General features: G+C 38.8%; 1 protein-coding gene across 1 annotated transcript in view; it reads left to right on the forward strand.

The window, feature by feature from the left end:
* MDN1 (midasin AAA ATPase 1) overlaps positions 1-15830 on the forward strand; it is a 146965-nt gene that overhangs the window by 62293 nt on the left and 68842 nt on the right. The window contains exons 35-50 of the mRNA XM_075268181.1: positions 898-1095; positions 2288-2496; positions 4654-4776; positions 4915-5112; positions 5493-5600; positions 5788-5976; positions 6251-6340; positions 6938-7198; positions 7783-8053; positions 8192-8351; positions 9129-9245; positions 9816-10024; positions 10153-10301; positions 11819-12015; positions 14849-15069; positions 15458-15571. Coding sequence (XP_075124282.1) covers positions 898-1095; positions 2288-2496; positions 4654-4776; positions 4915-5112; positions 5493-5600; positions 5788-5976; positions 6251-6340; positions 6938-7198; positions 7783-8053; positions 8192-8351; positions 9129-9245; positions 9816-10024; positions 10153-10301; positions 11819-12015; positions 14849-15069; positions 15458-15571 — 2814 coding nt within the window. The remainder of the gene's footprint in view (positions 1-897; positions 1096-2287; positions 2497-4653; positions 4777-4914; positions 5113-5492; positions 5601-5787; positions 5977-6250; positions 6341-6937; positions 7199-7782; positions 8054-8191; positions 8352-9128; positions 9246-9815; positions 10025-10152; positions 10302-11818; positions 12016-14848; positions 15070-15457; positions 15572-15830) is intronic.

The raw sequence follows: 15830 nt of genomic DNA on the forward strand, positions 1-15830 counted from the left end.
TCGTGCAAGTTTGTCCCCTTCATCTGAGGGTATTGGACTTGTAGAAGTGTCAACAACCCCTTTCAGATCAGTGGAACTAAATGGTGAATAGCTGTGCCTCCGATATGGCCAGCCCAGTGTAAAAAGAAGAAGAAAAAAAAAAGTTAATGGCCCATGATTGGCACTCACCATCTTAAGCTATATCCCTTTTTCAACCACGTTTCTTGTCATGCAATGGACAAATGGTGTCAAAAAGCATTAGTAAATGTATAGTACATATGTGGTGTGTGTTTACTTGGAAATCTGCCCCATTGTATTTGCAGGTACTTTTCATTTAAATAATTATTTTTCCCATTCATTCCATACCTGTACCCCAGGCCATGTGATCTCACTCAGACATAACACAATATACATGGAATTATGTTGGAGAAGACATCCTCTATCATGGACTGTAACACACAGACTCTCCGCAGGGGGGAAAGAAACTTCAGTCACTAATTACTGAATATTAGAGAGTTTATGTGAGACAGCTATGTAGAAGTTGATCACAATACAGTAGCTCTAACTATATACTTACAGTCTCTTAAATTATTAAGTAGAATATAAAGAGTAGGATAATCGCACTTCCCCATCAGGTAGATATAATACCCTCTACAGCTGTCCATGTAATGCTGTACTGATGCTTCATGGGATTTATAGCAAAGAGAACTGCAGAAGCCAGGATTGTGTCTGATCAGGGGCAGAGGAAAAGCTGGATTGTAGAAATATGAGGGCAGCATACATGAAAAAATCCTCTAGAGTGAGAGTCAGATGATGGGTGGAAAGATGGAGAAAAAAAAGCGTGTTTGTGGGAGATGCTCTTTGTAAGCCTTCTATTGTAGACTTTCAATGTGTTTTTCAACTCCCCTTTTTTTGCAGGCACTACGTTTTCCTCTGCTGCTTCTGCCGTATCTGCCAGACAACAATGTATGCAGTTTTTACATGAGAAGCTCTCTGCTATTGTGGGAATTACTGAAGATGTGCAGTCAGACCTACAGATGTATGAGAATGCTATAGAGAGAAAAATAGTTTCCTTGGAAGGATTGTTTGGAATCCATCCCTTCTATATAATCAGAGGTAAAGGAGATGTTAAAACTATAAATCTGCTGAAAATCTTGTGATATTTTTTACGTTATTGATTTTATGATGTTTATGGTGTTTCATGTTAACAATCTGGATGTATTAAAATAACCTTTAAAAGGATTATCCAATTTCCAAAAATGATCTGCAAATACATCCACAGCAGTGCTAGATACTCAGTGTTTCCTTGTGCACCCTTTGCTTGGCTTTCTTTTCCTTGCTGCTCTTAGTATCATTGTTACTTACATGCAGTGAATCTATGGGAAAAAAAAATACATTTACCATAATTCATTTTCCTGCTTTCACTCTGTGTAACCCTCCCTTCTCCACCCTCCCCTGGAAAGATTTGTTCTTCAGTCTGTGGAGCACCACATAACTGACCAGGTAATAAATGACTCCTACATCCAAAGTCAGAGTGAGCGACTTCAAGCTGCAAGGGGATCACTTACTGCTGTGATGCTTAGTTTGTTGGCTGAATTGCTCACAGGGAAAGGTAGAATATAAACAAAATGTCATAGTTGTGGTCAATGACCTGAAAATAAATCTGAAATTAAAAAAGGATATATATTTGGAAGTGTTTTGTATTCATGCATCCTGTTGTTTGACCCATATTTTTTAAAAACTGGATGACCCCTTTAATATGATTGCACTCTGAAAATAGTATCTGCACAAAACATTTATTAACAATTCGGTGTAGAATGCAACATTTTGGGAACACGTCCTTTCATCAGGCTTTGGCCCAGAAGCAGATAATGTAGCAATAGTGATGTCACACAGCACCCAGGGAAGAACCGTTGGTGTGTGGTTAGCTCCTCACCACAAACAAATACTTGTTTCCCTGCAACCGTGTAACATCACCATTGCTACGTTATCCGCCTTTGGACCAATGCCTGATGAAGGTACGTGTTCCCGAAACGTTGCATTTTACACTTGTTAAGAATTAGTTTATGCAGATACTATTTTCGAAGTGCCGTCACATACTCTCTTTCTACATATTCATTTTGGGAGTTGGTCAGTTCTGTAGTGAACATGCACCCATACTTTTTTGAATAAAAGGTTGTGTGCCACCTTGTAACCCTTCTCCTTTTAATATGACAGTGATTATTTTTCAGTTAGTTATTTGATCTAGTGCTATGTAAAAAAAAAAAAAAAAAAGTCTGAGTTCTTTAACTGTTTGCATTGCTTTAAGGTCCAACATTTCTTGAAGAAACTGTGACTGATTATGCACTTGATTCAGAAACCACTTCAATGAATGCACAAAGGCTTCTGAGAGCAATGCAACTCAACAAACCCATTTTATTAGAGGGGTCCCCAGGTGTTGGCAAGACTAGTCTGGTCACTGCATTGGCTAAAGCTTCCGGAAATCATCTTGTTCGGATTAACCTTTCTGAGCAAACGGTATAGTCCTGTGAATGTTTTCCATCATTATTTGAAAATATTTTAAACAAATACTCACGTAAAAATTTCCTGCTGGGAAGCAGTGCGATAATCTTGCTTTCTCTATTCTCCAAAGAATGTAAGATGTAAAGATGTATGTGTAGTTGTATATAGAATGCAGGTTAAAGTGTCGAATTGTCAAAAAACATGTAAATAATAATGAAAAAAACAAACATAATGTCTAATACTTCGTTTCAGCATATTAGATAAAACCAAGCCTAAACTGGGGACTAAAATAACCATTGACCATGGGTCAATAGAAAAGAAAAATAGTCCAGCTCACCCTTTCAAATATATGTCATGCTCTTCGGAATGCACGGATACCGATGGACTCCTGTCGGTCATAAATACTGATGCAAATGTAGAAAAATCCAGCAATCCCAGTAGTAGATAAATAAATTCTTCAAACTTTATTTCATCATATAATAAAAACTTGATCCATGTTCATGAAGACGCAGTGACGGCAAACAAAACGCATCACAATAAACTGTCGCTACGTGTTTCGGAACATAGTTCCTTCCTCATGGCAGGAACTATGATCTGAAACGCGTAGCGACAGTTTATTGTGATGCGCTTTGTTTGCCGTCACTGCGTCTTCATGAACACGGATCAAGTTTTTATTATATGATGAAATAAAGTTTGAAGAATTTATTTATCTACTGCTCGGATTTCTGGATTTTTCTACATTGACCATGGGTACCCTACACAAGTTACTCCAGCCCACACACATTGAGACTAGAATGTGGTGACTTAAATCAGCTGTGTTGTGGATCCCGTAGGTGGTGCTCCCTCGGCTCTGGGAGTGTTCGTTGTGCAGTCTATCCAGTCCATCAGAGCAAGCACACCCAAAGCCCCCCAGCATTTTCAGGTGTTGCGTAGTTGAAGTATGTGAACTCTAACCCACCAGTTTTGATATGGATACAGCATGTTGTTTTTCATACGATCAAGCACAGGAGTTAGCGCAACCTACTGGATCCTCATCTTACCAGGCAGCACCTTGTTTTACCCACTCCATTCTAGCATCAACCATACTCATAGGAGACCATCATCTGCTTTTTAATCCCCATTTCAACTGCACATTTCCTTTCCCAATCATTTTTGGTTCCCAATATATGGCATATTTCTAAAGCCTAGTCCCCCATCACAGAGTTTCTCTGGTTCCTAGTTGCCAGCATGGTTCCTCATCTTACTTGATTCCTCTCGTGTCTAGTCCACAGCATGGTATTCCTTTAAACTGTCTTCCATTAGCATGGTGCTTCTCTCATTCCTAGTCCCAAACACAATATCCCTTTAATTCTGGGTGCTTTGCATGGTCCTCTTCCAGGATTCCTATTATTCTACCCCTCTCATTCCTGGTTCCTAGCGTAGCTCCCCTCTCATTCCTAGACTTCAACATGGCTTCTCTTCCATTTTTCCCTTTTACTGCTAACATTGGCAATGCTTGCTGGCATTTCGTAGACCAAAGTCTGAGCTTTAACCCTTTCCTGATATTCGCCATACTATTACAGCAAATGAAAAAAAAAAAAAAAACCTCTGTCTTTAATAGGGGGTCTTTAACCACCTTAATAGTACAGCGTATTTCAGGTATTTAAACATGGCCTCTTGGGAGCTGAGCAGCTGCCATAGCCGCTGGGTCTCTGCAACATTATACAGCAAAGACTTGGCACTAATGCCCACTGGTGTCTCAAAAGCCAGTGTTTCGTTGCCATGATAGCCAGGAGCCTATTGAATGCTCCCAGGTTTTATGTAGCCTGTTATACAAATGCCGGTATTTTGAAATAAATCCATTTGTAATGCATTGCATTAGTGATCAGACCCCCTGGGTCTACAAACACTGTATGCGTATGGCGATTTTTCAAAAAATAAGTTGTTTTTTTTTTTTTCTTATTCTTAACCTGTTGGGTTTTTAAGGGTTTAAGTGTAAATAAAACTATATAAATTGGGTATCCCTAGAATCATACCATAACATTAGAATAGGGGTGTCATGTCATTTTGGCTGTACAGTGAACACTTCTGTTTTAAAAGCTTATCTGCTGTGTCTGTGTATATAGTCTATTATTCTACCTTGATGCATACATTTTTACAGCAGTTGCTATTAATTTTATTTTCTTTCCGAAGGATGTGACAGATTTATTTGGCACTGATCTTCCTATTGAAGGAGGTAAAGGTGGTGAATTTGCTTGGCGTGATGGACCTCTTCTTTCAGCTTTAAAGGCAGGGCATTGGATTGTACTAGATGAAGTAAGTTTACCTGGTACTGGAACAAATTCTTACTATACTGCTTATATCAAAATACAGTATCTGTATGAATACATGCTAAGCTTGCTGTGGCATGCATTACAGTATTTTTATTTTTTTATTTTTTTATTTGTTAACCAGCTTAATCTGGCATCTCAGACTGTGCTAGAAGGACTCAATGCTTGCTTTGACCATCGTGCTGAGGTATACATACCCGAACTTGGTATGACTTTCCAGGTACAGCATGAAAAAACTAAAATCTTTGGTTGCCAGAATCCATTCCGTCAAGGAGGGGGCCGAAAAGGACTTCCAAGATCCTTTTTGAACAGGTTTACACAGGTATGTTTTTCATTACTGTGTTTTCGGTTTAATCAAAAATATCCTTACAATGAGGGATCAGCCATGAAAGCTAATGTTAATGGGATTCTCCCACTGTTTGGCTTCATTTCAGCAATTTTACATTGTAACGCCGCTGATAGTTTTGTACATTTCTCTAGTGATGGGAAGTCTTCAGATAGGAGACTATAGAATCCGTACACCATTCTTGACCTTCACTAAAGTCTACCATTTTGATGAATACCAGAATTGTGTGTGAAATATATTGTTTTAGTCTCTTTGTAACTTTCAACTAGTATTGCTTATTTTTTATGTTATGTTATGTGGTATTCTCTCTACACTGTTAATGTGCTGTATTTGGTATTTTGTATGTTCTTGATCAGGTCTTTGTGGATCAATTATCACCATCTGATATGCAGTATATAGCAAATTCCCTGTTTCCTACCTTGGGAGAAGAAATCATTGGTAAAATGGTTGCATTCAATAACCAGGTATATCTAAATTTATTTCTGTGCTGTTGCAAATAGTTGTGTAACTTTTCAGTAAGTTCATACTGTTAAATTCATGCCATGAATTGTTGGTAATCAAAATCTTCTCATTCTGCTTGTTATACTACAAGTCATCCCGCTGTAGTGTTTTGTTAACAAAGTTGTATAAGTAGTCTTCCCCTTTCTTCAGGTCGAAATGGAAGTTATGACCGAGAGAAAATGGGGTCAGAAAGGAGGACCATGGGAATTTAATTTGAGAGATCTGTTTCGGTGGTGTCATCTCATGTTGCATGATCAATCACCTGGAAATTATGATCCATCCCAGCATGTTTTTCTGATATATGGAGAGCGAATGAGAGCGGAAGAGGATCGGCAAAAGGTTAGTACCAGTAGACTTGGAAAATGCCTTTGCACCTGATGTCTTGCTCAGTTTTAAGCAAAACTGATGTCCACAGATCAGTTTGAAGATATATCTCATAATGTTGAACTAAATGTGTAAGATGTTAGTCAGCAAAATTACTCAAGCTGGCTCATGTTATTAGGGCTTCAATTTTCAAGTAGCTTATTGAAAATGTATTTTTGGTTAGTTTTGACAAGAAATAAAAGATATGGAAGGTACAACTAACTTATTTTTGTTTAATCTTCTATTGCAGCTAATTTCTGTTTATCAAGAGGTTTTTGGGGAAGAAAACTCCCCTTACTTGGGAACACGACATTTTCACATCAATCCTCAAACTGTACAGGTAAACTGGCAATGTAAATTTGTTGCAATATTATATTGTTGTTGGAAAGATTCTTCCTGCATACTGAAGGTTGGTAAGATAATGATTAGAGATGAGCGAGTACTGTTCGGATCAGCCGATCCGAACAGCACGCTCGCATAGAAATGAATGTATGTAGCCAGCACGCGGGGGGTTAAGCGGCCGGCCGCCGTCAAAGCGGAAGTACCAGGTGCATCCATTAATTTCTATGGAGCGTGCTGTTCGGATCGGCTGATCCGAACAGTACTCGCTCATCTCTAATAATGATTTGTGCTTATCACCAGGACACATCTATTGTATGATGCTGTATTCCTTGTATAGTCTATGTATCTATGTATTATGCGTATACTTGGTCTCTTATAGATAAATAATTGAAATGTAGTCTGCTGGTCTCCGTGTGTAACCAGTTTTAGTGGTCCGGCTCTCTCGTTCAGATCCCTCCGACTGACCCGAACAGTGGAGAGCCCAATGCTAGTGAGAATGTAGCATGAGTTTTGCCATTTGTGCTTTATAGCTTTTGAAAATGCCACTTCTTTAACTTCTGTTTTCTGTTTTTTTTCTTTCCCCCTGATGCATTAGGTTGGGTTTTCAGTACTTCCTCGTGGCACTAGTTCTTCAACTACCTGCCTACGCTTGTCTCTCCTTCACCACTCTCTTCAATCCCTTGAACAAGTAATGAAATGTGTGGAAATGGGATGGATGGTTATCCTTGTAGGCCCTGCAGCTTCTGGGAAGACTAGCCTTATTCAGCTCTTGGCCCTGTTGACCGGAAACAAACTGAATGTCATGGCAATGAACAGTGCTATGGACACTACAGAGCTGCTTGGTGGATTTGAACAGGTGCTTAGATTACTTTATTAGCTTGTAAATTACTTTGGAAATGGTCTCCTTAATGTGTACCTCCAATTAAAAAACAAATTAAAAACGAATAGTATTGGTTAATAAAGGAAACTTTGTGACGCTGGGTTCACACCAGCGCTTGATTTCCGTTTTCAGATTCCGCAGACAGAAGACGGAAACCTGTTAGACCGTGTCCAGCCGTGAGCGCCGGTGAGCGTTTTGTGCTCTCCGCGGCGATTACGGCCTCAAAATCCTGACCAAAAAACTCAGTGTGAACTTAGGTGCTGGTTCTGATCAGGTGATCTGGTGTTAAAGCCAGCTCAGAGCCCCCGAGTTCAGCATTTGTCTTTTTAACTCACAGGTTTCAGTTATTGTGTTTTAATTTTAAATATAAAGCTTTCCTATCCAGTTCTTTATTTAGTATCTTGTGTAAAACATGCTGGCAAAAATTACCACTCTGGTAGGTTCAGTACTTCTGTTGAGTTTAAATTTATTTTTGCATGTTCTCTTTGAAGTGACATTTAAGAAAGTAGCATTTGAGATCTTTTCATGTTCTTATTTTACTAATAAATGTTACATTTTAGGCTGATATCAACAGACCATGGCAGCAGCTCCTTGAGCAAGTATGGAACGCAGTTGTAACATTGGTGAGGGACGGACTTCTTGCTAATGATGTATCTCCGGATGACACTGAAATTTTGTTACGTTCTTGGAGCAACTTAAATCTTTCTCACAAGCCAAGATCTATGGTAGATGGAGGAAATAGCATTTCCACTGAGGTGTTGAACAAACTAGAGAATGTACTTGCACATATCCAGAGACTTAATGGAAAGCTAAACTCCTTCTCAAAACCAGGTTTGTGAACTATCAAAAGAACATGCATGCTATTTTATATCTACATATTCTGTTAAACCTAAAACCTTAGTAGGAGGAATCAATGAAAAAAATGGAAATATGTTATTATTCTGTTTTTTAATGTGTTTTTATTTTCAGAGTTTGTTGCCATTTTGGAAAGTTTACGTAATTTTAAGGACCAGCTCCTGCATTCTGTAGAGGGACAGACCAGTGGAACATTTGAATGGGTTGATGGAATGCTGGTACAGTCCTTGCAAGCTGGAGACTGGCTTCTGATGGACAATGTCAACTTTTGTAGGTAAGTGGAAGCATTGTCACAAAATATATCTGCATCAGAGATTGTATGCCCATAAAAACTTTGCCAGTCCCTGCTTCCTGCTGTAAGTACTCAACTGATAAATTTAACCTCCCTCTTTCTCCTGGTATATTTCTCTTCTATAATATACATGATGCCTTCACCCTATTACTAAAAATGTTATCCCATGAATAGTCCTACACTGCTACCTGCTGACTTATCTATAATTTTCCCTTTGTCTCTAAACTAATGAAACATCTTGTCTGCTCTTGACTAATAAGCTAACTTAACAATTCCCTTCACCTTTCCACTTTATTGGCCTTTTAAAGGGAATGTCTCTTCAGGAAATGTCTTATCTACGTATACACGATTGCTATGATAATCTGTATGCTAATAAGTGAAGTGGCTGCTGCAAACAAAATCTCCTACCGAAAAAACAGTCCTCAGTATATTGGTCAAATCTTCTGAACTTCAGCATTTTTTAGGATGGATGGATCCTTACAAAATGTTTCTGCCAACCGATTGCCTTTTAAGGACATTACATTGCCCTTGGTTTTCTTCATGTATCCGATTGCATGTGTAGCATATCTCTCGTTCAAACACTTGGAGATTTTTGTAAGATTGTAAGCTCTTGCAAGTAGGGCCCTTTATTCCTTTTATTTTTAAATTGTTTAGCATGTTCTCTACTGTCTGTATATGAACCCATCCAACTGGTGTTTTTGTATGTATTATATAACAATTAGTATTATGAATTTCCTTTCCTTTTTTTTTTTAATACAGTTCCTCTGTATTGGATCGTCTTAATGCATTACTTGAACCAGAGGGAGTCCTTACTGTCAGTGAGCGAGGTGTCATTGATGGAACCACTCCTACTATAACGCCTCACCCAAATTTCAGGTGATTAAGTGTCGTTTTGTTTGTGGTTTTTTTTGTTTTTTTCTTAAATACACATGCATAGATTCAGGGTATTTTAACACAAGCCAACATTCACTACTGCAAAACCAGATATGAATGAGAAGAGGGTCAGGGTTTAGACAAAGTCCCTTCAGCAAATGATGTGTGATCATCACATGACCATGGACTGATTTTTATCCCCTGTAACTAGAATAAATGATAGCAAACGCATAAAAAATGTGACAAATTGATACAGAAAGTATATTGGAAAAATGTCTCTCAGCACAGTGAATGGATATGGTCTACAGCTTAGAACAGTGTATGAAAAGATCAGCTCATAAGTTCATAAGGAGAGTGGGTAGGAGGGGGACACACATCTAATAGCTATGTATTAATGTGGGTCTGGCTATGCGAAATGTACACTGAAAGAAGGTGTGTGTTTGCTGTGTATGGGAAATTGGAACTCCAAGAGAAGGTGACATGTTAATTTTTGATAACCAACTAATGTTACCATAACTTATAATCTTACTTTCTAGAAAGGCATCTTGAACTTACACAAATATTTTTCTGTAGACTGTTCATGACAATGGACCCTTCTCATGGGGAAATCTCCAGAGCTATGAGGAATCGTGGTGTTGAAGTGTACATACCTGAAAACTGTGATGGTGGTCTTTTGGATTCTTATGACATTAAGACTTTATTGAACAGTCTGGGTGTGACTGGAGATAAATTATGCAATGCTTTAATGCAAGTGCATGAAGAGATCAAGGAGACTGTAATTGGTAAGTGGAAAAGACGGATGCTTTTGTGCTACCATAGAGCAAGTAAACCTGTCCAAAATACTATGGTTGTTTTTATATTTTTAAAAGGGAAAAATTTAAATTGTTTTTATTTTGCAAATCATTTTTAGGTTCCCCATGCAGTTCGCTTTCTTATTTACTTCATGCTGGTGTTCTGATATCCCAGCAGCTACAAAGAGGAATTGACCTAGAACAAGCTTTCCAAAATGCCTGTAGTGAAGTGTTTGTGTACTGTCATCCCACAGCTGTGGTCCAGCAGGTAAGTTCTTGCAGAAACTGGTGGGTTTTGTGCACTTTTTATGTATCGGGTCTGCCTAACGCACAGAAATTGGCGATTCTTACATATCTTTTATGTTGAAGGGAACCTCTCAGGTGATTTCTTTTCACTATAACCTAACGCCACCATGTGCAGGATGAAGTAATTCCCTTTTCATTGGTGCCCTCTGTAATCTTTCTGTTGCAGGAAAGTGACATTACAAATGTATGAAAGAATAAAAATTCTGCTTGCTAGTCACACCTCCTGGTTATGATTGACATTTCCCTCATGGTCCCCTCATCCCTGACACCATAAGATATATGTTAAACACACTTAACAGATGTGACTTGCTACAGTCTACATATAGTATAACGTTTAACTTGTCCTCAATTTGTTAAAATTATCACTTTCTTTTTATAAGCGAAATGTATGAAAGTAGGGTACTACTGGGAAAGACAAGGCCTCATAGCAAACTTTTGACTATCCCCTGCCACCTTTCCTGTCACTTCACACTGTTTAATGGTGTTCCACCCTCCCTCTCCCACCTTGTTGTTACTGACCCATCCATACAGTATACTGCTGCTTTAGTACATAGCAGTTGCTCCTTTTACAGTATACAGCCCCCATACAGCTTCTGCCCAAGATCACCTCCACTTTCCATGGGCCCCATGTGTCTCCATGCATCACGTCCAGATGCTGAACAACATCCGTGACTGGATGTGATGTCCAGTGCCCTGGATACTAAAGGTGATGCAGAGGGTGTTGTGGACAGGAGAGATCTGGGGGGTTGGGGCGACTGAACCCCGTATAGCTGCGGGCCCCAGAGCAACTGTTATAGTGGTAGTTTCATCCCGTGAGTCCTGCTAATTTTGCTTTCTGCAAGCTATATCTACATTAGAGTAATGCAATGTAGGTAGTATCGCACTGTATTTAAGTAGTCCTTAGGGTGTGTCTTGGACAAGCTAAGCAATGCGTCCAAGGTGTCCAAAAGACCTCAGTGAGTCACCTCTAGTCTATTGCAGACTATTGCCACAAGAATAAAGAATAGTAATAAAGAATATTAATACATTTTCAGAGCAGAGAAGAAGCTCTGACAAGGTGCCCCCATAATTATGTAGAGAAAATACTATTTAAAAACATGTACAATTGAAAATAAAGATTAGCAAAAATATTTAATTGTTTAATGATCTAGTTTAAAAAGTTTATAAAACTTTACATTTTTGGATAAATGCATATATCCCTGGTATTTGTGGGGTGTTTGTGAACATTGTGCCTAATAAGGGTACCCACTTTTTCATTCATCATCTTCTGGCTCCATGGGAATTTAATTTACTTCTTTTAGACCCTTTTTGTGACACCTTTTGGTTTCACAGTTCTGTTTTGACGGTTTATATGTTGGCCAGCATGTCAATGTGAATGGTGTTACTTTCCTAATTAAAGAATTTGTTACACCCTTCAGAATAATAAGATTAGTGTTTTTTTTAGTTTCTATTAACTATATGGTGCTTTTTCTTTTTCAGCAAGTGCAGAATATTATTCAAAGTCAACTCTGTGCGCTCAAACCCACTGATGGAGGTTGTTTGTTATCTCTTGGATTGTGGCCTGATAAAGTACCTGATGCCATTCTTTCTGCTGAGGACTCTATTTTATCTACTATTCTACGAGATGGACAAGTCCTTCTTTATATCCTTAACAGACATTACCTAAAGATCAACAGGTAAATGCTAAATGTAACAAATATAAATTTAAAAAAGTAATTGCACAATAAATGTGTGTGTGTGTGTGTGTATATATATATATATATATATATATATATATATATATATATATATATATAAAAAATCCTCTAATATTGTGTACATAGCCTGTCCTACCATGTCTAATGCTGTTTGTGGCTTTTGCCTGTTTTCTGTTGTTGTTGATCCTGTCCACGTTGGAAGCTAGAGACTTTAAGGCTAAGGCCCCACGGGCCGTAATCGCATCACATCGCTAAAGCACTGCGGAAAGAACCGCAGCTAGTTTTCCTCTGCGGACTTTCTCTTAACATTTATATCTACGGGAAAGCCACTGGCGTTTCCGTAGATGTAATTGACATGCTGCGATTTGCAGAGCTGCAACAGCTTTGCAAATCACAGCATGTCCACGCTGCAATCTTTTCCGCAAAGTGGGGATGGGATTCGCATGAATCCCATCCACTTTGCCTGCACTGTACAACACTGCGATTTTTTTTCCTCCGCGTCTTCGCTGTGGGCAAAGAGTTGTCCAGGACAAGCCGTGTAAGTCAGGCTTGTCAGGTAAATAGAAAATTCATACTGACATGATCTGTAATCCTTGGCTGATTTGAAAGTTTACACAGTTGTCCATTTTTGCATGGACAACCCCTTTAATATAATTCTCAGAAGCTTCTTCCATTTAAATGCTTTTTATAAAATGCCTGTGTGCCAATTTTCATTAAGGACACAGTGTTTGGGCATACAGTACGTTCCCTAGCAAATAGAAGTCAGTGGGTGCATTTTTCTCAGTTATCAGTTCCAGCACGATATTTGCAAATGAGGATTTTAAAGGGGCTCTATCACTAGGAAAAGTCATTTTTAACTAATCACACCTTTGCATAGCCTTTAGAAAGTCTATTTCACACCTACCTTTTGTATGTAGATTGCCTCAGTGGTTTCCGAATAAGTCCGTTTATATTCATATGCTAATTAGACTAGTGCACGATAGATGGTGCACACCTCTCCCTGCTGTTTTCTATGGGAGGCTGCTCCTACTGCTGCTGATGACCCGCTTCCTGTTTGCTCCCCACACATAGAAGATAATGGGAGAGAGGAGGCTGCTGGGAACTTCCTGTGCTGGCTGGAGGCTCATTAGCATATGAATATAAACGGACTTATTCAGACACCACTGAAGCAATCTACATACAAAAGGTAAGTGTGGAATAGACTTTCTAAAGCCTATGCAAGCATGTGATTAGATAAAAATGACTTTTCCCAGTGATAGAGCCCCTTTAAAGGGGCTCTATCACTGGGAAAAGTCATTTTTAACTAAACACATCCTTGCATAGGCTTTAGAAATGCTACTTCACACCTGCCTTTAGTATGCAGATTGCCTCTGTGGTTTCTGAATAAGTTCGTTTTTATTCATATGCTAATGAGCTTCCAGCCAGCACAGGAAGTTCCCAGCAGCACTCGTCTCTTCTATTATCTCCTATGTGTGTGTGCAAACAGGAAGCAGAATCAGCAGCAGCAGCCTGTGCTGTATACACCCATAGGAAACAACAGGGAGAGGTGTGCACGATGTATCGTGCACTAGTCTAATTAGCATATAAATAAGCATGGACTTATTCAAAAACCACTGAGGCAATTGACATACAAAAGGTAGGAGTGGAATAGCCTTTCTAAAGGCTATGCAAGGATGTGATTAGTTAAAAATGACTTTTCCCAGTGATTGAGCCCCTTTAACCACTTCCGGACCGCCCATAGACTATATACGTCCGGGAAGTGGTTGCCTAGTTCTGACAGGACGTACCTGTACCGCCCATAGACTATATACGTCCGGGAAGTGGTTGCCTAGTTCTGACAGGACGTACCTGTACGTCCAGTCAGAACATAGCAGCTGCACAGAGATCGTGCAGCTGCTTTCAATGGAGCCAGCTGTAACTTCAGCCAGAGCTCCCAGAGAGAAGACAGGGAAGATTCATTCCCTTCCCTGCCTTCTCGATCGCTGTGTATACAGCGCTCAATGAGCGCTGTATACACAGCTATGGACGCTGCCATAATTCAGCTGCCCTCTGACCTGGCGGACACGTGATCCACCGGGAGCAGAGTCTTGCAAAAGCTGCTGGGTCCTACAGGACCCCAGATCAGCTCAGTAAGCTGTATATACAGCGTGCAGGAGGCTGTATTTCTCCTGCAACTGGGGTTAAATGTACAAAAAAAGATCAGATGTCCCCAAAGGTCTCTTATCACCTTATGGGGACACAATCTGGAAGGAAAATAAAATAAAAATATAATTAAAAAGTAAATAAATAATACGCTATTAAAACTCTGCTATTAAAGGTTATAGCCCCACCCCCGACAACACCATACAAAATAAAAAATTACCGTAACGGAGAGGAGAAACTGATTGAAAATTGAAAACCAGACACAATTTCCCTCCTATTTTGTTTATATTTTCCTGGATATAAAAAAAATTAAAACACATACGAAAATACAGATAACAAAAATAAAGCCGTATGTGTCCCTGAAAAAAGACGCAAAAATTAGTTGACTGAGACATACGAGAAAAATGTTACAGCCCTCAAAACCGCACAAAATGTGTCTGGTCCTGGACCACAAATTGGCCCGGTACTGAAGTGGTTAAGATAAGAAATACCGCAATTGTGTGGGAATTTTGCTTATATTTCTGAAAAACAAGTGTCCTCTCCTGTCCATTTCTTTGCTCCATTTTTCAATATATTCTGTAGTGGTTGGCTGAAGATGTCTGTAGTATGAGTCTAGCTAACATTATACGAACATAATGCATTTTTTTTTCTATTATTCCATGTATTACAGAAAAATTCCACTTGCTATACAAGATCTTCAAATGATAGCAAAGTCACCCAGTATAGACAATCTCAATTTCGATGCTTTAGAAATGGAAGATGTCTGGATGGATGATCCTAAAGTTATTCAACATTCTGTCCAACTGATCATTGAGAAATCAAGTTCATTAGATTGGATTCTAAGAATGCGCTGGCTATCTCATTTATCCAAAAAATTGCCACCTGAGCTAGGTGTGTTACGTCTAAAGTTCCTTTTCTTTTATTTGCTTTTCTTCCATGGTACATACGTTGCTTTCTGATAGCTCTCACTATAATATCTTTGAATTAAAGTGATCTACAGTATCTACTTAGTAATCTGCCAGAGCAGTGTTCATTTGGATTAATTAGAAAACTATTTGATTGACTTCATATTGTTATCAAAAGTACATAACACCATTACATATTTAGTGGTTGGTTATTTATGTATTCTGTTGAACGAAGCTTTATTTGTTTTATTCTATAAATAAAATGATTTATGCTCTCTTCCACAATATTGCATTATGTACAGCTGTTCCAGGTGTATGTTACAGAATTCAGAGTAACTTGCATTGACAAAGTATTCACTTTTATTTATGATCAGATCATGTACGTATAGAAATTGATGCCGGGGCACAAGCTTTGAATAGGTTCTACTCTAGTCCACTATGTGACGAAATGAGTAGTGTTATGAAACTCCTCTGCACTTCAAGATTAGGTAATTATTGTTTTTATTTTTTAATTTGTTGTTGGAAATATATGCACATATTTCTAGCTAGCATCTCCTTTTACACATGAAGCGCTTATAAGATCCTTCTCGGCAGGGTGCTCAATGCTGGCAGCCCTGACAATGTATACGATGTTTCACCCAGTAATTTTCTCATTCAGTGACTTCTGAAAGTCTAATAGTTGAGGTAGTAGCATGTCTTGTTAACTTTTAAATAAGTCACTGGGATGCCCTGACTCAGGACCTCTTA

This window comes from Leptodactylus fuscus, chromosome 3, assembly GCF_031893055.1.
Source record: "Leptodactylus fuscus isolate aLepFus1 chromosome 3, aLepFus1.hap2, whole genome shotgun sequence".
NCBI lineage: Eukaryota > Metazoa > Chordata > Amphibia > Anura > Leptodactylidae > Leptodactylus > Leptodactylus fuscus.